This window comes from Diabrotica undecimpunctata, chromosome 2, assembly GCF_040954645.1.
Source record: "Diabrotica undecimpunctata isolate CICGRU chromosome 2, icDiaUnde3, whole genome shotgun sequence".
NCBI classification, from domain to species: Eukaryota; Metazoa; Arthropoda; class Insecta; order Coleoptera; family Chrysomelidae; genus Diabrotica; species Diabrotica undecimpunctata.
Window position 1 is genome coordinate 5,562,688 of NC_092804.1, and position 25,134 is coordinate 5,587,821.

The 25,134-nt window shown below is 34.1% G+C and overlaps 2 protein-coding genes across 2 annotated transcripts in view; one reads left to right on the top strand and one right to left on the bottom strand.

Moving 5' to 3' along the window:
- LOC140433150 (uncharacterized) overlaps positions 1 to 25,134 on the bottom strand; it is a 1,089,409-nt gene that overhangs the window by 272,573 nt on the left and 791,702 nt on the right. The gene's annotated exons all lie outside the window — the stretch shown is intronic.
- LOC140433051 (uncharacterized) overlaps positions 1 to 25,134 on the top strand; it is a 77,859-nt gene that overhangs the window by 52,432 nt on the left and 293 nt on the right. The window contains exons 12-19 of the mRNA XM_072521117.1: positions 4,669 to 4,888; positions 7,988 to 8,279; positions 11,054 to 11,245; positions 14,018 to 14,202; positions 14,678 to 14,813; positions 22,270 to 22,439; positions 24,728 to 24,869; positions 24,944 to 25,085. Coding sequence (XP_072377218.1) covers positions 4,669 to 4,888; positions 7,988 to 8,279; positions 11,054 to 11,245; positions 14,018 to 14,202; positions 14,678 to 14,813; positions 22,270 to 22,439; positions 24,728 to 24,869; positions 24,944 to 25,085 — 1,479 coding nt within the window. The remainder of the gene's footprint in view (positions 1 to 4,668; positions 4,889 to 7,987; positions 8,280 to 11,053; positions 11,246 to 14,017; positions 14,203 to 14,677; positions 14,814 to 22,269; positions 22,440 to 24,727; positions 24,870 to 24,943; positions 25,086 to 25,134) is intronic.

Genomic DNA, 25,134 nt, shown 5'->3' on the forward strand with positions numbered 1-25,134 from the left:
TCTTCTTCATGCTTGAAGTGCAACTGGTTTTGTGGCATGGGCTAAATTACCTTTCTTGGCCAAGAAGGAAACCGCTGATTATCATGAGCAAGTGGACGAGGATCTATATGAAGATTGGTTTGAGAAGACGTTAGTTCCAAAATTGCCGAAAGAAAAAGAAAACGTTGTTGTTTTGGACAATCCGTCATACTACTTCCGAAAATTTGGTTTACCGAAAAAATTGTGGAAGAAAAGGCAAATCAAGGAATAGCTAATCGAAAAGAACATTTTCTTCAAAAAAGATTACCTAAAAAGTGAATTACTAGATACTGCGGCCGCATTTGGAGGCAAGTACGATAAGTACAAAATTGAAACAATTGCGGAAAAATATGGCGTTAAGATTTTAAGATTGCCGCCTTACCACTGCGTGTTGAACCAGATTGAGATGGTGCAGTCAAGTGAAAAGGTATGCGGCTTCAAAGAACGTCTATTTTAAAGAAAAATCGGTAGAATGGTTGATAGAAGAAGTTTTGCAACGCGTATCTAAAGTGCAGTGGCATAATTATGTGAACCACGTTAAGATAGTAGAAGAAAAAATGTTTGCGGTGGACAATTTACAGGAAGATATTGTCGCATTGTCTCGATGATCTTTCTTTATGGTTGGATATTCTCTTCATAAAAAAAAACTAGAAACTGAAATAATAGGAAAAATTGGAGAAGACCAAGCAGGGTTCACAGTAGGAAAATCATGCCTAGATCATACGTACACATTAGAACAACTGATAGAGAAGAAAATGGCAAAAGGTAGACCGGTCCATCTGGCCTTTGTTGATCTAAAGAAAGCATATGACTCAATACCTAGAGTCAAACTATGGGAAACAATGAATGATCTCGGAATCCGACAAACACTAATAAAAGCAGTTAAAGCACTATACAAAGAAAACAAAGTAGCTATTAAATGTGGAAATAAAGCCTACAATCCATTTAAGACGACAAAAGGACTTCTACAAGGCTGTGCTACGTCCCCTACTCTGTTTAAAATATTCTTGGAAAAGACACTCAAACCATGGAGGAGATAGTGCGAAGGAATGGGCATACCAGTAAGAGACGAATACCTATACACCTTAAGTTTTGCCGACGATCAAGTAGTCATCGCACAAGATGAAAAAGATCTCAGCTTTATGCTCAGAAACTAGAAGAGGAATATAAAAACAACGGAATGGAAATAAACTTAGAGAAAACCGAATACCTAACAACAGAAAACAAGGATATGAGAAACCTAGAGATAGACGAGGGAAGACAAATAAATGGAACAGATAAATTCAAGTATTTAGGAACCATAATATCGAACCAGGGAACAACAGAAGAAGATCTAAACAACAGACTAAGACAAACAAGAAACTGTATAAGACAACTAAACTCAGTGTTGTGGGATAAGAACATTACGATAAAGACAAAAAAGAGAATATATAATACCCTGACAAGAAGTATCCTGACATATGGGTCCGAAAACTGGACAATAAACAAGAGAAATAGAGGTAGAATAAGAGCAGTAGAAATGGAGTTCCTGAGGAGAAGCTGTAGACTTACAAAAAGAGACAGAATTGAAAACGCAGAGATTAACCGGAGAATGGGAGTGCAATCAGACATAATCGACTATATAGAGGAGAAGAGACTATCCTGGTACGGCCACGTCAGAAGAGCGGACAGAGGACGCTGGATAAACAAAATCACAGAATGGAGCCCGATTGGAAGAAGAAAGAGAGGAAGACCCCGAAGGTCATTCAGAGATGAAATCGACGAGGCTATGGAGAAAAGAACCCTGCGAAATGGAGACTGGAATGACAGGAAAAATTGGAGAAAACGGTTGAGTGAAGGAAGACAGTGAAAACTGTGTAAATCCTTAGTAGTAGTAGTAGTAGTAGTAGTAGTATTCTCTTCGTTAGTGTTTTGTAGTACTGTTTTAGGTTTTTCACCTGTTCAGGACGTGATTTGTTTTCCTTTGGTGGGTTGGCTTTTTCTTTGTATTGGTTCCACTGGTGGATCGCTTCGTGGGTGTGTCTGCAGAGGAGGATCCTGGACAATCAGAAGTGAAAGGGTTGTTAAGCTAAACCTGTTCTTTTTAGAATTTTATTAGTGAAAATATGGTTATAAATTGACTGAATTTATATGTATATAATTTAATTAATTAGTAAGTTTATGATTGTGACTCGCGTGAGGGCAGCTGTGGCTGTATCCTCTGCAATAGATAGGTATCATTGTGCATTGGGGTCGGGTAACCACAGAAAACCGATCCCTCCCTTTCTAGGCAAGCTCGAAGTGAGTATTTACTGGTTGTTACGGCGGTAAAAGAGAGGAGTTGCCTCCAGGGTGTCAATGTATTCATCAGGGAGTTCGTTGCTGGCAAGGGCCAGTAATATTCTTCTTCCTATGCCGTCTTCATTAACGGAGGTTGGCGACTACATTTTTAAAAGCTTCTCTGTCTTTTGCAACGTGGAATAATTCGTCTACAGTCATGTTTGTCCAGTCTCGAATATTTCGCAGCCATGACTTCCTCTTTCTACCTATTCCCTTTTTGCCATCGACTCTACCCTGCGTGATGACCTGCAGAAGACTATATTTATTATTTCTCAGTATGTGTCCAAGGTATGCAGTCTTGCGTACTTTTATCGTTCTCAACAATTTTTTGTCTCGACCCATCCTTCTCAGCACTTCCCCATTGGTGACCCTGGCAGTCCATGGAATTCTCAACATTCTCCGGTATATCCAAAGTTCAAAGGCTTCAATCTTCTTAACTATTTGCGCTTTTAGTGTCCATGTTTCTACCCCGTACAATAGTTGCGACCAGGCGTAACATTCAACAAACCTCAGTCTCAGCGCAGTATTCAGATTTTTGTCACAACAATTGCTTGAATTTTAAGAACGCTGCCCTTGCCATTTCTATTCGTACCCGGATCTCTTGGTCTTAATCTAATTCTGTGTTGATGTAAGCTCCCAGATATTTATATTTTGTCACTCTCTCTATTTGCTGTCCACCAAGAGTTAGTTGTTCATTATTTATTGGACTCCTTGATACTATCATAAATTTGGTCTTATCTGTGTTGATGTCAAGTCCCATTTGAATGCATTCACTATTTATTGCATCTAGTAAAGTTTGTAGTTCTTCTATACTCTCAGCCATAATTACCGTGTCATCTGCAAATCTCATTGTGTTTATGATTTCTCCACCAATTCTTATTCTATCTTTTCTGTCCCATAAGGCTTTTCTGAATATGACCTGTGAGTACACGTTGAAAAGCGTCGGAGACAAGACGCATCCTTGCCTAACCCCTCTCGCAATCGGTATATTATTTGCTTCTATATCGTTCACCTTTACTACTGCTTACTGGAACCAGAAAGGCCAGTAATATAGTGGGTGGGAAAGGGAGTTTGGGTTTAGGTCATCTATTAAATACATTGCCAATGGATTAGCAGGTAGTTTTCAAGATGTTTTGTGCTCTAAACTTTTGGCCATGGATGGTTTTGATTGAGTAACTCCTGCCCAGAGAGGAGAGCCTCTCATTGCTGTGCTGGATTTTTGACAGTTGATGCATAAGGGCGGAGGGCTAGTCGCATCGTTTTTTGTTTACTCTACACAGAGGAAGATATTCAACCGGTGATAATTAATATGGAAGATAATTTAGAGGATGAGGACGATTTAGATATGGATTGCGACTAGTATTAATTACCGAGAAATAGCAGATTTAATGCTCATTTGTTATTTAGTACTGTACATACAGTATCTTTCAGTTATGATCTTCTTGTCATCATCATCATTTTGGATTTACGACCCTGTGTGTGGGTCCTAGCCTTCCCAAGAATATTTCTTCTGTCGTCCCTATCCATCGCCTTCCTCCGCCAAGCACGTATTTCCATATTTCTCATGTCTTCATCGATGTTATCTAGGAATCTTGTTCTGGATCTGGAATGATCTTTTTGTATTTTATGTATATATGTTTATGGTGTCTTTTAGGCTAAACTAATTGCAATTTTTTTATATATTTGTATATAAGTATTTACGAAGTATTACATATTTTATGTATACAGTCATTTTTTATAGCATGAATTTGTTTAATTTGTTTAAGAGGCGCGTACGGTCCTGATTTGTTAGTCTATCGCCAAACTACCACATATGTACTTATCACTGTACCGACATGAGCGGCATTGCTGCATTCCAATTATGACTTCTACTCTAGTCTCGAAATTTTTACGATGGATCTGTTGTATCTTCTTCACTTGTAGTTCCAGCGTTGTATATTTTGAACATTAATACAACCGCAATAAAGATACTACATCTTAAGCGTTTAAGAAACAATAATTTTTTTGCGATAACAAATAATTATTTTTATTTGTTTGTTCAAACACTTAAAGAGATATTTATATGCAAATATGTAATAATAACCTGAATTTCGATTAAATCTAGAATTAATGTTATTAATATAGGTATGTTATTAGCCACTTCAGAATACGGTTTATCTGATTAAACCACTTAATAACGCAAAATGATTATATGATTATGATGATTACTTTAATTGCTTTTGCACTGTTACTAAAACCATTTGGGACTTCTATTTTGATCAACACGTTATATATAAATATATGATTTAATATTATAATACTTTAATATTTTATAGCCAGTGAGAAGTGAAGGACTTTAATTCTTATTACGAAAAAAATGAAGTTTCTTCTGGTAACAAGTCTTTTTTGTGTCGTTCTCACCGTACAGGCTTCCGATGATGATGGTACCTTAGTTCAAACTGAAAGAGGGATGATAAGGGGACATATCCTTAAAAGTGAAAATGGAAACAACTACTATGCTTTCCAAGAAATACCATATGCTGCTCCCCCAGTTGGAGAAAATAGATATCAAGTGAGTACCATAGTTAGAGGTAAAATTTTTTCTTGTATTTCTACTTGTATTTTAGTTATTTTACTATTTTGTGATTGGTTTTTGTAAAACAGATTTATTGCCTATTTAAATAAACAAATAAATAAATAAATAACACAAAACAAAGTACGTGACGATAAGTAAAGACGACACAGCATCACCAAAGTACTTATTTACACAAAACTACAAATTAGGAGCAGTACCCTCTCCGAACTGACAATTAGTCTAGGCGGGATCTGTTTTGGATTGGACATTTTCCATAGGAAGCTATTTTTTTGCTGGAATCCCTTCAGGATGTGCCCAATATCGATAATCACGATATGCGCCAGTCGCAAACCCTGTGCTAAATTTTTTATTTAACAAAATCGAAAAACAATTGAAAATTTCTCATTTTTTTGCTCCTATTTTCGTTTATAATTCGGAAAATATTGATCCTAGAGAAAAAATTATACAAAGTTAAAAGTTTCGTTATTCAATTTTACATAATATTTCGTTAGCTAGAAATTGAAAATTCAATGTTTATTGTTGAAAAAATAGCAATAATTGGAAAAAAAGTACAAAAAAATGAAGTTAATCCTTTAAATGTTTTCGACTTTCTAAACTTGACTTACAAGCTCCATATTCCGTCTAGAAAAACCTTTTAATATGTTTAAAACGTGTGGTAAATTTTGTTAAGATCGGTTGGATAGGTTTTGCATAATAATTTTGCAATCCAGCCTACTGGAAAAAAATCGCAAATTTTCAAATTTATAGTAGGCCCTAAATAAGGCCCTCAGATAGTTGCAAATTTTTTTACACTTAAAGGAATGCTCAAACTTTCAAACGCTTTTTGTAAAATTGAAATCGGTTCACCAGGAGAGCCTAGAAATTTTTTTTAAGTTTTAAACATTTTTTATATATATTAGGCTTATAAACAAATTGAATAACTTTACGAGCTTTAAACATTTCAATTTCAAAATTTATACACTTAAAGAACATTAAAAGACGCTTTTTTTTAAAAAAAAAAGATACATTCGGCTCACTGGTTGCCGAGATATTGAAGGTCAAAGTTGGCATACATTTGCCGTGTAACCATAAGTGATATAGGGCTCGTTTTTAAACAAATACCCTCGTCTTGTCAAGTACTTTTTATATCAAAAGTTTTACGTAATGCGCTTCATGGCAACATCCATAAAAAAGATAAATAAAAAACCGTTTTCGCGTAAAATGTCGCTCGGAATGCATGAGAGGTGGTGGTGGGGGATATTCACTCGAAATGTGAATCGGCTAGTTCAAAATCATAGCGCGCGCTAAAAATTGCATTATCTCGGCTTCTTGTTAACCAATTTTTCTTTTTTTTTATCGCTGTCTCGGACGACAAGGATTTCAAATATCATATTTTCAAATACCATTTTTAATTGCAAATTGGTAAATTTGCAATAAACAATTGTATGTTAAACAAGTAATTTCTTCATGCATTTTTTTGAGCTTGCAATTTATACATTGAAGTAAATTGTTACTTTTAGTAAACAAATATGTATTTATAAATTGTTAATAAATAATTTAAATTGTTAAAACAAAGGCGAAAAAAAAAATTTTTTTTCATAAATAAACTTTATTTTGACTCAATCTTCAATAATTTTTTTTTAAAGCCTTTTTCTTTTTTGGAAGGATATGTTTAAAGCTCGTAAAGTTATTCAATTTGTTTATAAGCCTAAAAAATGTTTAAATCTTTAAAAAAATTTCTAGGCTCTCCTAGTGAACTGATTTTAATTTTACAAATAGCGTTTGAAAGTTTGAGCCTTCCTTTATGTGTAAAAAAATTTGCAACTATCTGAGAGCCTTATTTAGGGCCTACTATAAATTTGAAAATTTGCGATTTTTTTCCAGTAGGCTGGATTGCAAAATTATTATGCAAAACCTATCCGACCGATCTTAATAAAATTTAGCACACGTTTTAAACATATTAAAAGGTTTTTCTAGGCGGAATATGGAGCTTGTAAGTCAAGTTTAGAAAGTCGAAAACATTTAAAGGATTAACTTCATTTTTTTGTACTTTTTTTTCAATTATTGCTATGTTTTCAACAATAAACATTAAATTTTTAATTTCTAGCTAACGAAATATTGTGTAAAATTGAATAACGAAACTTTTAACTTGTTATAATTTTTTCTCTAGGATCAATATTTTCCGAATTATAAATGAAAATAGGAGCAAAAAGATGAGAAATTTTCAATTGTTTTTAAATTTTGTTAAATAAAAAATTTAGCACAGGGTTTGCAACTGGCGCATATCGTGATTATCGATATTGGACACATCCTGAAGGGATTCCAGCAAAAAAATAGCTTCCTATGGAAAATGTCCATTATGGTCTTAATTGCCACAGATCCCGCCTAGTCTAAATCGAAAACGCTGGATAACAGACTAAAGTATTTTAAATAGCAAGAAAGCAAAGATAATGAAAAAAGAAATCTGCTGAGTAGCAGGATTCTCAGAAAATACAGCTTTAAAAGTTCTAATAAGATCTGTTATTATATAAGGCACATATAATGAGAACAGGTACGCTAAACAATAAACAGAAAGACTGCTAAAACTGAATTTCAAAAGACAAATTATGATTTAAAAAAAACCAATTTAAGAAAAATTCAAAGGGCTATTAGTTTTTGAAATAAACTGATTTTTAACTGTTTCTTTTTGCAGCATAATCACAACAATAGCACCAGCAGTTTTGCTCTAATTGTTTCAAATAATTTTTGTTATTTTGGGATCAAGGATGTATACTTTCACCTATATTATTCAACCTATATTCAGAGAAAATATTCACAACAACTAATATACTTAAAGCATCAGTTAAAAAATAATTATAGCCACAAAAATCGCCAATATTCTAAACAAATAGGCACCAAAAGAACAAGAAGATACTTCATTTTAACTGTAACTCTTTTTGCGTAAAGAATCCATCTTATTTAATTATTTGCTGATGCTTTTTTTGAAGTAGAAACTCCTTATTTATAGATAATCTATTTAATTTTGCTTAGGTTTTGTATACCAAGGGTTACTTCATAATTTATATAATATAAAGTATACTAATTTATTGTTTTTAGAATCCCAAAACTCCAAACGCTTGGCCTGGAATCTTGGACACAACAAAGAATACAAAGATTTGCTATCAAACTGTCGTTAAGTATAGTAACCTAGAAATTAGCGAAGACTGTCTATATGTGAACGTATACACCCCCCAAAAACCTGGATCTAGTGATCTTCTACCCGTGTTACTCTGGATACATGGTGGAGCATTCCAAAACGAATCCAGTACTTATGAGTACTACGGTCCGAAGTATATTATGGATCATGGCGTTGTTGTGGTTACTTTTAACTACAGATTGGGACCATTTGGTAAGTACTTAACTAGGTTTTTATTTTTAAACAAACTGGTATCAAGACTAGAAATGATCATACTAATTCTCTTTGTCTTTATCCATATGTGACATCAGCTTTCCCAATTATATTTTTTCATACTTGTGTCATACCAATATTATTATTTTTCAGAGCGTCAACCACTAGGTTTTTTCTCGTCTTCCTCTTCTATTGCTTAAAGACCTTACAACTTGTTTCACTTATTTCATACATCTAAGATTTGATCTTTTGTTTTAGATCGTCGTGTTTCAATACGAAGTTCGAACACGATTTTATCCCTTATGCCATTTTGTACACTGAAAATGTCATATGAGATAGGAAAAAAAAATTGAATTGAATTTTCCTAATTTTCCTTAACTTTTCTTATACCTCTTTTTTAAGGTTCCGTCGTGAAAACTAACAAACTTTTAAGTAGCATGAAAGAGAAAGTCATGGACACTGATCTATTAATATTTCAGGTTTAGGTCATAATTAACATCCTTACACCAGTAGTCCTTATGCCAAAATTTTTAAAAATTTAGTTAATACTCCTTTATCGATTTGTAAAATGGCATAAGGAAACAATTTTTTTTTCTTAATAAAAATTTAATTTTCACGAAATGTTCCTCATGAAATCACACAAAAAGTTCCTCATATGCCTTCTAGACGTATACCATTATTAACTCTGCGCTCTCGTCTAATCCTCGTAACTTGTTGTTCTTAATAAGCTGGTACTTCTTCTAGTTAAGTATAGTAAGAAGCATAAACGAAAAAGAACTTGCAATGTAAATTTAATTTTGAAAAACTGCGAAAATTTGAGGTAGGAGCGGAAACGAAAGTATCCTATGGATAATAAAGTAAAGCGTATTGAAGAAGATTACAAGAAAAATGAAATAAAAATTTTTTACAAAGTGGTAAATTACATTAAAACTGGGCATCAGGAAAGAACGATAAATGTAAAAGATAAGCAATGAAACCTATGAACGATATATATGAAAGGTGGAAAGAATATTTCAAAGAGAATGACGAAGTGACTACTGAAGAAAATTATAATGTTCCTAAACCTCAAATTGTAATAGAAGAAATACCAAAGCCCACAAGAGAAGAAATTGAAGAAATAATTAAAGATATGAAAAATAAAAAAAGCCCCGCGGAGAGCGGCATTGTGGCAGAGAACTTTAAATATGGAGGAAAAGCCCTAATAAACCAACTTAGTGAGCTAATACTAGAAGTGTGGGATGCCGAAGAAATACATCAAGAATGGAACAAGTCCATTATAATTCCTATACACAAAAAGAGAGATAGAACTGAATGCGCAAACTATAGAGGAATATCCTTATTGGAGGTAACATATAAAGTGGTCGCCATACTAATTAAAAAACGATTAGAAATATATGTAGAGAAGAATCTAGAATACCAGGGAGGATTAAGGAAAGGAAGATTAACAACCGATCAAATTTTTATGCTAAAACAACTTCTGATCAATTGCTATGAATACAACTTTTCAGTACAAGTACTTTTCATTGATTACAAAGCCGCCTACGATATAATAGAACAAATTAATAGAAAAAATAGTAGGATTGGTAAAAATGACAATTAGACAAATTATTTGGGCTCTGAAATGCAACGGTAGAGTCTCAGAAGAATTCGAAATAAAACAAGGTGTTCGCCCGCAAAGAGATCCGTTGTCTACATTGTTATTCAATATAGTTCTAGAAAAAATTGTAAGGATTAGTGGGATAAACAGTTCCGGCAATATTATAAATAAGGAACACCAATGCTTAACATACGCCGATGATGTAGTTTTCATTGCAAGAAATGGAAAAGAACTGGCAACTATAGAAAAAGACTGATTTGGGAAAGCTCTAAAATGGGACTGAAAGTTAAAAATAATAAATCGAAGTACATGTAAATCTCGAACAAAAAAGGAATCAACACCAGGGCTCCTTTAAATTAGACGTGGAGAATGGATCAGATGTAGAATTCGAGAAGGTAAATGGGTATTATGTACTTAGGTACTCATATTGATCAGACATGTAAGGAAGAAACTGAAATCAACCTGAGACTGACCAAGAAAACAGGTGTGCTGGAGCCATAAGCAAAATAATTAAGGCCAAAGATATATATAGTAATATAAAAATAAGAGTATACAATACTATATACAATACTATAATTAGACTCACAATGCTATGTTAGGTGTAAAAGTAATAGAGGGAGAATGGAGAAGACGAACTAATGCAGAAGTGTACCATTTGTATTCTAATCTTACAATTAAAAAAGTCGTAAAAAAACGTAAACTACAATGGCTTGGCCATCTAGAAAAAATGCAAGGTAATAGACTAGTCAAGAATATGGCTTGGAGAGTACCTGAGGGCAAAAAAAAAGAAGACCAAGAAAGAAATGAAGAGATGTAGTGATGGAAGATATCAGAGAGATGGGAATCAGAGATTGGAAACTGATAGCTAAAAAGAGAAAACGATGGCAATTATCCATCCAGCAATGGGCCTAAAAGGCCTGTTAACGTTGTACATACATACATACTTCTTTTACTTAAGCAAGTTAGGATGAGTTTATTTTTGTTATAGTTTTCTTAACACTTTTTTTGAAAAATTCAGTCAATATTTTTAATATTTCACTTTAATGTTTTCTTTTTCAAATGTCTGACATATAAAGAAGGAATGACAAGAATGAATTTAAATTTAATGACCACAATGATGATAAATATTTTAAAAACTACGTATTATACTCTTTATGATTTAAATTTACATTTTTAGGATTTGTCGGTACCCAGGACGGCGTGGTTCCACTTAATCTCGGTTTAAAAGACCAGCGATTTGCCATAGAATGGGTCAACAGAAATATTCATCTATTCGGTGGAAATCCGGAGCATGTGGTGTTGGTCGGTGAAAGTGCTGGATCAATGTCTGTGGGGTATCACTTAATGGGACCATGGGAGGAAGACAAACGTAAGTAGTTATGATTTATTAATATACAGATATAAATAATATTCAATCTAAGACTTAAACTGAATCTCATTAAAATCGTGGAAGCGGAAACAAGGACAATAAAATTATTTATCATTTTTCAAAGTATTCGCCTTTAAGTTTAATAAACTTGTGGATTCATACAAACATACCTTCGAAACGTTTATGGCAGTCCAAAATAGTTATTTTCTGAATAAGGTTTTTTATACTTTGCTTGTATCATCTGCTGTCTCAAAACGTTTATCAAGTGGTTTTATTGAATTGTCGGAAATGCAAAAAAACAACATGGTGCCAAATCAGGACTGTATACAGGATAGTCTACCAAATTGATGTTTTTTAGTTTCAAATACTTGCTGATGTTATACCAGCTATGTCAGAACAAACTAATGTTGGTACTCCATTTGATTTGATGGGAATTTTTGATTTATTATTTATTTTGAGAACGATTTCCGAAGTGGAAATCAAAATGAAAAAAAAAGTATTTTCAACTGAAATTTTGGTTAGTCCCTTTTTAAAAATAGTAAATAATATTGATCTTCTTCAAACACTCTGCGAACCTTATCAATGTTTTCCAGAACAACAGCTGCGTGTATAGGGTCTTCACGGAATTTGTTACTGATGCTGGACGACCATGGTTGAATTCTTTAAACTGTGATCAAGAGAAGGAACGATTCAATAATAAAAGTTTATAAGACAATGATAACAAATACTCTGTTATACGGATGTCAAACCTTGGTGATAACACAAGGAGTTAACTCTAAAATCCAAGGAGGTAAAGTAAGATTTCACAGAAGAATGAAAGGCATGACAAAATTTGATAGTCCATAAAATAAAATAAATAATAAAATAGAGTAAAATAAGAACGTGGAAAGAATATCTAGAAAAACTATTTGAAGACCAAAGAGATAACACCTTTGAGCTAAAAGACGAGGTAAATGATGGACCAAGAATATTACAGCAGGATGCTTATTCCCCCATAACACAGTTAAAGGACGGCAGGCCCTGAAAATAGCAATAATCGCAAAGACATTTAACAACATATACAACTCTGGAGAAATACCAACAGATTGGCTGAAATCTGAGTTTATTGCACTTCCAAAAAAACCAGGAGCCAAAAAATGTGAAAATTACCTACTGTACTATAAGCCTCATGAGTCATCTCCTAAAATTGTTTCTAAAGATAATTCATAAGAGAATCTACAAGCTACGTGAAAATCAAATTTCCCCCAAACAGTTCGGATTCACAAATGCTATTGCTACTAGAGAGGCTTTGTTTTTAGGACAAGTCTTATTCCAGAGATGCAGAGACGTCAACTGCGACGTATACGCATGTCTGGTTAATTACGAGAAAGCGCTTGATCGAGTACAGCACGCCAAGATCATGCAAATACTAAAAGAAACAGGAATTAACAAACAAGATCTGAAAATAATTAGAAATCTTTACTGGAATAAGACAGCAAATCTCAGAGTTGAGAGTGAACACACTGACTATGTGAAAAGCATGCCTGGAGTGAGGCAGGGCTGTATTTTGTCTCCCCTAATCTTTAATCTGTACCCTAAAAGAATATTTATCGAAGCTTTGCACGAAACTGAAAAAGGTATTCTACTAAATGGTTACCGGCTAAACAACATCAGATGTGCAGATGACACCAGAGTATTTGCGGACAACTTAGAAGACCTGCAAGTTCTTATGAACAAAATCACGTATTACAGTCAACAATATGGACTTAATATAATAGCTAAGAAGACAAAACTTATGATAATTAGCAAGAAAAGGATAACAAAAGGATAACTCGTCAAGAACTCGATAAACGTCAAGAAATCCCCTGTAGAAAGAGTGACTCACTACAACTACCTCGGTACCATAATAAATGAAGAATGGACCAACAACCAGGAGATTAGAGCACGCATCGGAAAAGCTAGATCCACCTTCAATCGGATGAGGACCTTCTTCAAGAGTCACAACCTCTCTCTTGATACAAAAGTAAGAGTGCTGCGATGCTACGTCTTCTCTGTCCTTTTTATGGTGTTGAATCGTGGATTTTGAACGAAGATAGGTGCAGAAAACTGGAAGCATTTGAGATGTGGCTATATCGGAGAATGCCTAAGATCCCGTGGACTGACCGAGTCACAAATGAGAAGGTCCTCAGAAGAATGAATAAGAACTGAGAGGTACTGACCACCATCAAATTTTGAAAGTTATAGTTCATCGAACATATTATGCGAAATTAATCCAAATATGCTCTCTTTCAAGCCATCCTGCAAGGAAAAATATTTGGAAAACGAGGTCAGGAAGAAAAAGAACATCTTGGTTAAACAACCCCAAAATCTGGTTCAATACAACATCTGTGCAGCTTTTCCGCGCTGCTGCAGATAAGATAAAGATTGCCATGATGATCGCCAACATTCGTAACGGATAGGCACATCAAGAAGAAGAAAAAATAAAGTCATAAGACAAAACCTGCATATCTATTCACCAAACGAGAAAATTAAAGAAGACAGAAAAAATCAAAACAACGTTTAAAACAATGAATGAAAATCGAATAACAAAACAAATACTAAATTAAAAACCCAAATAAAGAAGAAGCTTAGGAACTTTTATGAAAATTTGACTTAAATTTTAAAGTAGGAATGGGCAAGAAATATTAGAATTTTGAGCATTTTGTCAGTTTAGCACTTTTATACTCAATTTAAACGTACGTAGGCTTACACAGTTCCTTCATATATAAATTTTGTTTGTATCTTCTTTTCTAGAGCTTTTCCATGGAGTTATTATGCAAAGTGGGAGTCCAATTGCCGGAGCGCTAGTGCAAGATTTAGACGCCACAACAGCAACTGCCTTGCAATTGGGCAGAAGAGTAAGTCCATCTTTTGCTTCCAACGATACTAAGGAACTTCTTCAAGTACTTCAAAACGCTGATGCCAAAGATATAGTTTATGTAAGTTCATAAAATTTCACTGATTACATAAACTCTAATATTAATAATACATGCATATATTTACAAAATATTTCTTACAGTAGGATTTTGATTGACTGGTTGAGCGGACGATATTTTCTTTATGAAAGGTCTCCAAGTCGAAGGTATCCTTTTATTAAGACAATTTGGCCTTTCATGTTTGCATAATTTCCGCGCCAATCCCCGCGCTAACCCCAACGCCAACCTCCACCCAAACCATGTCACCATCGACGGTATAAATAAACCGTCCTCTATTCTCAGTACCAATAATGCGTTTTTTAGTGATCAGTGTAGTAGTGTCTGGGGGCGGCTCGGGAGCCCGAGACCTCGGAAGCATTGAAGAAGGATGTCGAAAGCTCGGCGCCATGATAATCGACACGATTCAACCCGGAAGACTATTAAGTTTATTATTAATTCCTGTAATTTTGCCCAAGTCTAATAATAACATATTTTTTAGTCTGGTATACCAGGCGGGGTTGCTATTGAAGACTCCGGTCCATTTTCCTACCAAGGTTTTCAAGCGTTTTTGGACGGAAACTACAAAAAGGTTCCTGTTATAATTGGATTTAACTCAGAAGAATGGGGATTCATAGGTAATTAAAATTTTTTAGTTAAATTTCAATATTTTTATCACTCTTCAGTTGAAGTTGAAGTAATATTATAATTCATTTATTTACTTTAGGTGACTGGGCTTGTTTGCTTGAAAACTAATTAAAACCACTATAAATCACATATAAGAATTAATAATACACAGGTGGTGACTAAACATTTATTATAAATTAGATATGTACAAGTACTAACAGTCGTACAAACAAACCACTTTTGAGACTTTATCAATATAGGTACTTAACCTTGCCAAGTTAATATTAGATAACTTAGAAGTAGTAAAAAGTTAAAAAAATATTAATAAACGCATATCATATGTTTTTTCACAAGACTAAACATATTCCAATTATTTTTCCAATGCCATGAGATGTTCAAGCAAAAACAAATTATTTTTAATAGTATAATTTTTAGAGATAGGATTAATATAGGATAGGATATAGAGATAGGATAAATATCTAACGTCTATACCGTAAATAATAATAATAGTAATTGTAAAATTTGAAATCCACTTAAAGAAAATAAAAAATCAACAAAAGACACAACAAATAAGCACTCTGCTAAAACACCCGAATATAAAAGGATAAATAACGTTGAAAATTAACGCGGAGTTAATCAAAACAATAATCAATGATAATGAAGATTCCAACGAAAAATGGGAAACATTTAAGAACACATGTTCCAATGCCAATTAAAGATACGCTGAGTAGTCACAACATCGATGAAGCTAAGACTCCGTGGATGACAGATGAGATCCGGCAACTAATGGACGAAAGAAGATTTTACAAAAACAAAAATGTAAACGAATACAAAGCCACACACAAGATCAGGATAAAAATACGGGCAGCTAAACAGAACTAGTACAAAGACAAATGTTTAGAGATAGAAGAACTCCAGAGAAATCATGACAGTTTTGAATTGCACAAAAAAATTAAAGAATTAGCAGGTATAAGACGGTCCAACAATAGTAACACCCTGGTTGATACAAATGATAAAATAATATCTGATATCAAAGGCAAACTAAACAGATGGAGAGAATACGTACAAGAATTGTTTGAAGATGACAGGACACAACAAGATAGCATGAACGATTGCGAGGAACATGATATAGGTCCAAATATAACTAAGGATGAAATAATACATGCCATAAATCTGGCAAAATCTAATAAAACTGCGGGGCCTGACCCAATTCCAACTGAAATAATTAAATTAATATCAGAAGATCAGATTAATGTATTAGTAGACTTATATAATACTATATAATACGGGTATTATTCCAAGAGATTGGCTCAAATCAACATTTATTACATTACCAAAAAAACCTAATGCAAAGGAATGTAATGACCACCGTATAATTACTCTAATGAGTCACACACTAAAAATATTCTTATAAATTATCCATTTAAGAATTTTCAGAAAAGTGGAACAAGACATCACTGAAACCCAATTTGGATTTAGGAATGCCATGACATTATGTCTCTCGTACACGAGAGACATTATTTGGATTTAACGTCCTCATGCAAAGATGTATGGATGTAAACCAACCACTCTATGTTTGTTTTATTGATTACAATAAGGCGTTCGATAAGGTCCGACACAACCGTCTTATACAGTTACTTAAAGATAAACACATTGACAAAAAAGACTTATAGCTATACAAAAAAGAATAATAACTCGTCTCTACTTTAACCAATCAGCAGAAGAACATTCGGAGGAAGTAGAGATAAAAAGAGGCGTAAGGCAAGGTTGCATACTCTCCTTCTTATTGTTCAATCTATATTCGGAAGAAATAATTAAAAAATCACTCGAAAATGTAACAATTGGAATAAATGTCAACGGCAGACCCATCAACAATATCAGATATGCCGATGATACTATGCTAATTACAGAAAATTTACAAGATCTACAAACACTTTTAGATAATGTAGTTAATGCTTGTCAGTTAGGCGGACTAACGCTAAATGCTAATAAAACAAAACTTATGACAATTTCCAAAACACAACAACAAGACGTTTTAAACATAAGAGGGGTTCCAATAGAAAAAGTAAAAAAATACAGATATCTTGGTACAATTATTAATAAAAATAACGAGTATACAGAGGAAATAAAAATGAGAATTGGACAAGCTAGAGCAACATTTAATAAGATGAGATAAGTATTATGCAGTAGAGACCTTAGTTTGCAACTCAAAATAAGAATATTACGTTCATATGTGTTTTCGGTGCTGCTGTATGAGGTGGAGGCCTGGACCTTAAAGAAAGAGGTGAGCGATCGACTTGAAGCATTCGAGATGTGGATCTACCGAAGAATATTAAAAATAAGTTTGGTAGATCGAATAACAAATGTTGAGGTCTTCAGAACGATGACAAAGGAAATGGAAATCATGAATACGATTAAGATAAGAAAGTAACAATATCTCGGCCACGTTATGAGAGGTGATAAATATGTGTTGCTACAAACCATAATGAAGGGGAAAAATACAGGGAAAACGAAGTATTGGAAAAATACGCATCTCCTGGCTCAACAATCTGAGAAAGTGGTATAATTGCAGTTCCGTCGACTTGTTCAAAGCTGCAATCTCAAAAGTGAAATAGTTGTGATGATTACCAACCTCCTTAGAGGAGACGGTACCTAAAGAAGAAGATACCGTTAAAAAAATGCCTTAACACATAACGTGCCATGGTGGATATAACGTATCCACCATTTACAAGAAAAAAAATATCCCCAGTGGCCGTGGTGGACATTGCGTTATGCACTAGCTTAGAATGTATGTTTAGCCACGATGAGTAACGAAAATGCACCAAACCACTAAATAATGCTTATGAAGAGGTTTATAAAGCATATACAAAAGTGGTAGTAAAGTTGGTTTCTGTATTGCACACATGACAAGCCCCTACAAATGGTCAAACTTTTTTTCAGCAAAACAAATAGGTAGATATTCGTATTTTTTATTTAGAAAGAAAAAATTATATGGTAATAAGAGCCTAAAACTAGTTTTTAGAAACAAAATTATGTTTTAGAAAAAAACAGTCAAAGCAAAAATATGTTTCGCAGGACTGGCACCGATAATTAGTTTTTTTTGTTTTATTCTTAGCTGACTTCCTATCCATAAATGCAACATTTTCTTTGTAACAATTTGTACAAATTTGCCGTTTCTCCATGTCATTTAAAGAATTATTTTTAGTTGAAACTTCTTGTTGGTCAGTTCCTTCTTGTTTTGTCAAAGCTAAAAAAACATAATATGTAGAGAGTAAAAAATTGGTAGTGAAATATGTCTTTTTACCTTTTATGATGCTTTCCCTGAATTTCGTTATTGTCATTTTGTCTTTCGTTACTTCTTGATGTAATACGAAAGCATTCACAAGAGCAGCATCAACATTAAGTTCCACAGCCAACTTTCTATACCATTTCATGCTTTTAAGAAGAGAGGAATTATACGACTTTTTTTGATCTGAAAAATAAAAGTAGTTGTATAGGTACTTCTAATACCAAAATTTATGTTACATAGTTCCAACAATTCGAGTAATACGTACCTGACCAATCCGGGACAACTTTTTGTACACATTAAGCTTTGCAGATGGCCAAGTGGTAACGGCTCAAGATGAAGAAGATCTGTGCTATATGCTCCGAAAATTAGAAAAGGAGTACACAAAAAATGGACTGGAAATAAATCTAGAAAAGACCGAATATTTAACAACAGAGCAAGAACCAGTGAGAAACTTGGAAAAGGACGATAATAGGGAAATTAACGGCACTGACAAATTCAAATATTTCGGATTCATACTCTCAAAAAATGGAACCACCGAGCAAGAGATAACCAGCAGATTAGCACAGACAAGAACATGTATTAAACAAATGAACGGGGTACTGTGGGATAGACAGATTACCAGAAATACAAAGAAGAGAATTTATAACACCTTGCTTCGCAGTATAATGACCTATGGAGCAGAGAATTGGGTAATAAATAAACGAAACAAGTCCAAAATCACAGCAACTGAAATGGAGTTCATGAGAAGAAGCTGCAGAGTGACAAAAATGGATCGCATCAGAAATGAGGAGATAAAACAAAGAGTGGCAGTAAAACAAGACATACTCAGCTACATTGAAGAAAAATGCTTAATTTGGTATAACCATGTGAGAAGAACAGATCATACAAGGTGGATAGCATAGATTTCGGATTGGAGCCCAATAGGAAGGAGGAAAAGAGATAGACCCCGAAGATCATGGAGGGATGAAGTGGACGAGGCCATGGAAAGACGAGACCTTAGAGATGGAGAATGGCAGAACAGAAAGGACTGGAGACGTTGACTTAAAGAAGAAAGGCGGCGACAGCTGTAAAAATCATTATATAGATAGATATAACTTTTATGTTTGTTATATTCTATTACTGTTTTGAGATTTTGGACTGCTCCTCTTAGTTTTTCATTTCAGCATTTGTATAGAGAAAATGTCTTGATCAATACAATGAAATTACAGGTAAATGCATAATACCCATCCACATATTGGACGGAAGAACGTTAATTGTATGGTATCAATATTAAGAAAAACACATAAATAAACTAGTTTATTGATCCCTAATTTTAGTTTTTGTTCTATTAAAACAAGATGTATAATATTTTCAAAAAAAAAAAAACAATTCGGAGGATAAACCAAACCTAACGTTTGAGATTGATAATGAGTCACTTTTTGAAACTTTTCCTGAGAATACTTCACACTAGATTGTTTAAGAAATGTGAAGAGGTCAGTGGATGGAGTCAGTTTGGTTTCAAAAATGGACTTGGCACGAGAGAAGCGATCTTTAGTATGCAAACATTGATACAGAATTGTTTAGATCAAAGAAAGGATGTATTTATCTGTTTCATCGATTACGAGAAAGCATTCGATAATGTAAAACATGAATTGATGATAAAATACCTACAAGAGTTGGGATTGGATGCAAAGGATATAAGAATCATTGCCAATCTGTATTGGAATCAGACAGCAACAGTACGTCTTCAAAATTCCAACGAAACAGAAGATTTCTCCATTAAAAAAGGAGTAAGGCAAGGTTGTATACTGTCTCCAATGCTGTTCAATTTATACGTAGAAAAAGCCTTCGCAGAAGCAGTGGAAGACTCTAATAAGGGTATTAAAGTTAACGGCATATTTATTAATAACATCAGGTATGCCGATGATACAGCCATAGTGGCAGATAACATCGAAGATCTTCAATGCCTTTTGAATGATCTAACTCTTGCAAGCGAAGCTCGGGGTTTGAAAATAAATATCAAGAAGACAAAATCAATGATTATAAGTAGAAATGATTACCCCAACGTAAAGATATATGTCTCTGGAGAAGAAATCGAACAAGTCAGGCAATTCAAATACTTGGGATGTTTGCTGAATGAGGGTTGGGACCCCGAGAATGAAATAAAGAGCAGAGTTGAACAAGCCAGAAATGCTTTTTTGAGGCTTCGTAAGTTTCTGACTGATCGCAAATTGGACTTCAACCTCCGATACAAGATGCTTAAGTGTTACGTGTGGCCTGTTCTCCTGTACGGAATGGAAGCATGGACGTTAAAGGCCAGTTCCATTAACAAACTTGAAGTGTTCGAAATGTGATGCCTGCGTCGAATGCTCAGAATATCATGGACGGACAGGGTCAGAAATGAGGAAGTACTCAGAAGAGCGGGCTTACAGGATAGGGAACTTTTTAATTATGTAAAAAGTAAGAAGACTGCATACTTGGGGCACATTATACGAGGAGAACGATACACTTTTCAGCAACTGATACTCGAAGGGAAAATAGAGGGTAGGAGAGGTCTCGGACGTAAAAAAATGTCATGGCTGCTCAATATTCGACAATGGACAGGAATCCACAGCTATGAAATGCTTCGCAATGCTGCTAAAAACAGAATTATTTAATCCAGAATATTTAACATCTCACCTGACAAGACGATGTACGGTGGACGCCTACGCAGAAATGCATGGCACCTTAAGAAGAACGTTTGAGAACCAAAATCTTTTCTATATAAACGTAATAAAATTTCTAGAAATGATATTTGATCAACAACTAAATTGAAAAAGTCATATTTAGCCGTTAGTTCTTTCATGACGAAATAGGATTAACTTTTTAAAGTACCTAGCTCACAAAACTTGAAGTGCGGATGGTAAAACACTGCTAATCTTATATGGATCCTTAATTCGTTCCAAAATTGATTACGGATGTGTTGTTTCTTCGATACACGACACATTGTTTCTTCGATAGTTCATCTACGAATGCGACAAATGTGGCATTATGTGACAAATGTCGCTATTAACAATTAATTAGATTTCTAGCATAACTGTAAATAAAAAAATTCGAATAAACAATATTCTAGAGGTAACCATGACTAATGACCAAATAAATTGAGTTTAATCCCCCATATTCCGGCACCATTATATCAGTACAGAAATATATCTTCATCTCCATCTTGGATTGTAAAAATGCCAACAGTCAAATTGCAGTGTATTACAATTATAAAAAAAAAATAGCACCAACCCTAATCTTGACAAAAATGGAAATGGAGTCACAGTGGTAATAATTAGCAACATAGAGACTCTCATATATAGAATTCTAGATGCTGCAATTATATTAAAGGGAAATTATGCAATTTACCAAGCGATACTGCACACAAATACAAATAAGATGAACAAAATATTAATTGTGACAGATTCTATGTCATCACTAGACATAATCAGGAAAATATACACGCAGCATCCGTTAGCTAAGAAAAGAGCCCCAAAAAGAAAATATTTCAATGACTTATGCTTTTGTACAGAGGACGAAATTCGCCTAACTTGAATTTAGAGCAAACAACTGCTTGAACTATTGCCCCATTCTGCGATCCTGATATGAACTAAATGCATTAGAAATGAAACTCGTAAAGTACAGGAATGGAATATAATGGGAATATGTCACAATTGTAGGTTAAAATAAGTTTATTGACATTTCAATTTCAACTTAATTGAATTAATAAATTTATTAATGTTTTGCATTTTGAGAACGATTTCCGAAGTGGAAATTGACACGTCAATAAACTTATTTATAACCTTCAATTGTGGTAACCTCACTAATGTAGTATCTAAATTCCACAAGAAAATAGCTTCACAACAATATTAAGAAACCGTTATGGGCCCAGCGTTATTCAAAATTTTCGGAGACTGGAAATACAATAGAAATCCCATACACCTTATATAGAGAATATAGTTCATTATGTATTAACAACAAAAAGTGATTTCTGTGGTTTTCTGACTTTGAACCACCTGTGTTAAATAGCTTTGATTACTCAACAAGGTTACTCTTGTTATATTTCCGTACCATACTTCCGTTTATCTTTGTCAATGTTTTTTATGACAATATTTTGTGTATTTCTCTATTATTAATATTTATACATACAGCATGCCATAATTATATATATTTTTTAGCTTTTGGGACCAGTGAACAAACTTTGGAAGAATTAGATCAAAATCCTACTAATCTGGTCGTGAATGGGCTCAATACTTCTCCAGAAAACAGACCAGTTGCTGGAGAATTGTTAAAAGAAGTATATACACACAATACAAGCTTTGCTGGAAATATGGGATATTTTGTAAGGGTAAGTAATATATTGAACTTTGTTCTTTATAAAATCTATTATTACCTAGAAGCAACTTTATTTAATGCGCTTTGTTCAAGTAAAATGTTGTTATAATATACAGATACCATGAACAGACACAGTTACCAATGAAGAAGTACTGCGGAGGATGAACACAACCACGGATTTGGTCAATGCATTTTGCAAGGTAAAATTGAAGGAAAAAAGGCCACAGGAAGAAGAATAATTTTCTGACTTACTAACCAGAGAGCATGGTATAGAAAGACCTCTTCTTCTTCTTGATGTGAATATCCGTTACGAATGTTGGCCATCATCATGGTAATCTTTATCTTATCTGCAGCAGCGCGGAAAAGCTGCACAGATGTTGTATTGAACCAGATTCTGAGGTTCTTTAATCAAGATGTTCTTCTTTCTGGACCTCGTTTTCCAAATATTTTTCCTTGTTGGATGGCTTTAAGAAGAGCATATCTGGATTCATTTCACATAATATGTCCGAAGAATTGTATCTTTCAAGATTTGATGGTGGTTAGTACCTATCGGTTCTTATTCATTCTGAGGACCTCCTCATTTATGACTGGGTCAGTCCACGGGATCTTAAGTATTCTGCGATATAGCCACATCTCAAATGCTTCCAGTTTTCTGCAGATATCTTTGTTCAAGATCCACGATTCAACACCATAAAAAAGAACAGAGAAGACGTAGTGTCTCAGCATTCTTACTTCTGTATTAAGAGAAAGGTCGTGACTTTCGAAGAAAGCCCCCATCCGATTGAAGGTGGATCTAGCTTTTCCGATGCGTGCTCTAATCTTCTGGTTGTTGGTCTATCCTTCATTTGTTATGGTGCCTAGGTAGTTGTAGTGCATCACTCCTTCTTCAGGGGATTGGTTGACGTAGAGTTGACCTTCTGTTATCTTTTTCTTGCTAATTATCATAACCTTTGTCTTCTTACCGTTTAGATTGAGTCCAAAATACGTGATTTTGTTTATAACATACTATTGTGTCATCTGCATATCTGATGGTGTTAAGCCGGTAACCATTAAATAGAAAACCTTTTTCAGTTTCGCGCAAAGCTTCGATAACTATTCTTTTAGAGTACAGATTGAAGATTAGAGGAGACAAAATACAGCCTTGCCTCACTCTACGCATGATTTTCACATAGTCAGTATATTCACCTTTAACTCTGAGATTTGATTTCTGATTCCAGTAAAGATTTCTAATTATTTTCAGATCTTGGTTGTTAATTCCTACTTCTTTTAGTATTTGCATCATCTTGGCATACTCTACTCAATCAATCGCTTTCTCGTAATCAACCAGACATGCGTATACGTCGCAGTTGACGTCTTTCCATCTCTGGAATAAGACTTGTACTGAGAACAAAGCCTCTCTAGGACCAACAGCATTTGTAAGCCCGAACTGGTTGGGGGAAATTTGACTTTCACACAGCTTATAGATTCTCTTACGAATTATCTTTAAGAGCAATTTTAAGAAATGACTCATAAGGCTTATAATTCGGTAACTCGCAATTTTTTGGCTCCTGTTGTTGTATATGTTGTTGAATATCTTTGCGATTATTGTTATTGATTCGTTGTCCATTAGTTTGAGTAGTTCTGCTTGTATATTATCAGGACCTGCCGCTTTGCCATCCTCAACACAGCTATTTCGTATAGCAACCAACAAGGTCATTATGGCCAGAATTGTCAGCTTTCGGAATGGACAGGCACCCTAAGAAGAAGAAGGATGTGTGAAAATTTCGCCTACAATTTACCGCACCAAACCCTTATTTTCTTAAATTCTTAAAATCATATTTAATATCTGAGATTTATATCCTTTCGTTATATCTCTTAAATACGAAACTTCATTGTTTTATAGTTTGAGCAATTCACGTTCGGTTTTAGCGCTTCTTACCGCTTCCACGTTTATCACACGACATATCTATGAAAGTCATAGCAGCATTTTGAATGCGTGTTAACCGGATCATTGATTTTAATTTGACAGACCATGTATATATTAATATAAAGGACTGTGACATGGTTTTCACGTTCCATGTGCCTATTCTGATGTCTTCTTTGCATTTTAATCTTTATGTTATACTTGTAACTGCTCTTCCCGGAGATCAGATGGAAGAGAGGGACAAATATGAATAAATACCAAATAAACGCAGAAAGCGTATGAAACTTAAGGAAAACGTTATAATTTTTCCGTTAAGGTAACCTGATAAAGCTATTTAAAAGTAAATTTACAGATTAATATCAATTACTGTGGTAATAAATTACACATTTTATTTATAGTATACTAGCGACCACATGTTCACCACAGCAACATGCAAACAAGTTGAATTAGCATCTACATCAGTGCCGTACTACTTCTACCAGTTTTCTTACAAAGGAAATTTAGGAGGAGCTATGGATATGCTACCTAAGTTGCCACCAGGTAAAATAGGATCTATACAAATAAATCCCTGTACATGATCATCTACCAAAGTTTATATATCTATTTTTAAACAGGTTGTGAGAAGGTTGTTCATGCTGAAGATCTTCACTATATGTGGGATGATGGTAGCAACAGTGACCTAAGTAAATTCCCTGAAGAAGATCGTTTAATGTTACATCAATACGTCGTCATGTGGACTAATTTCGTTAAATATTTGTAAGTAATAAATAAAAATATTGATAGTTCATTCGTATTATTATATATT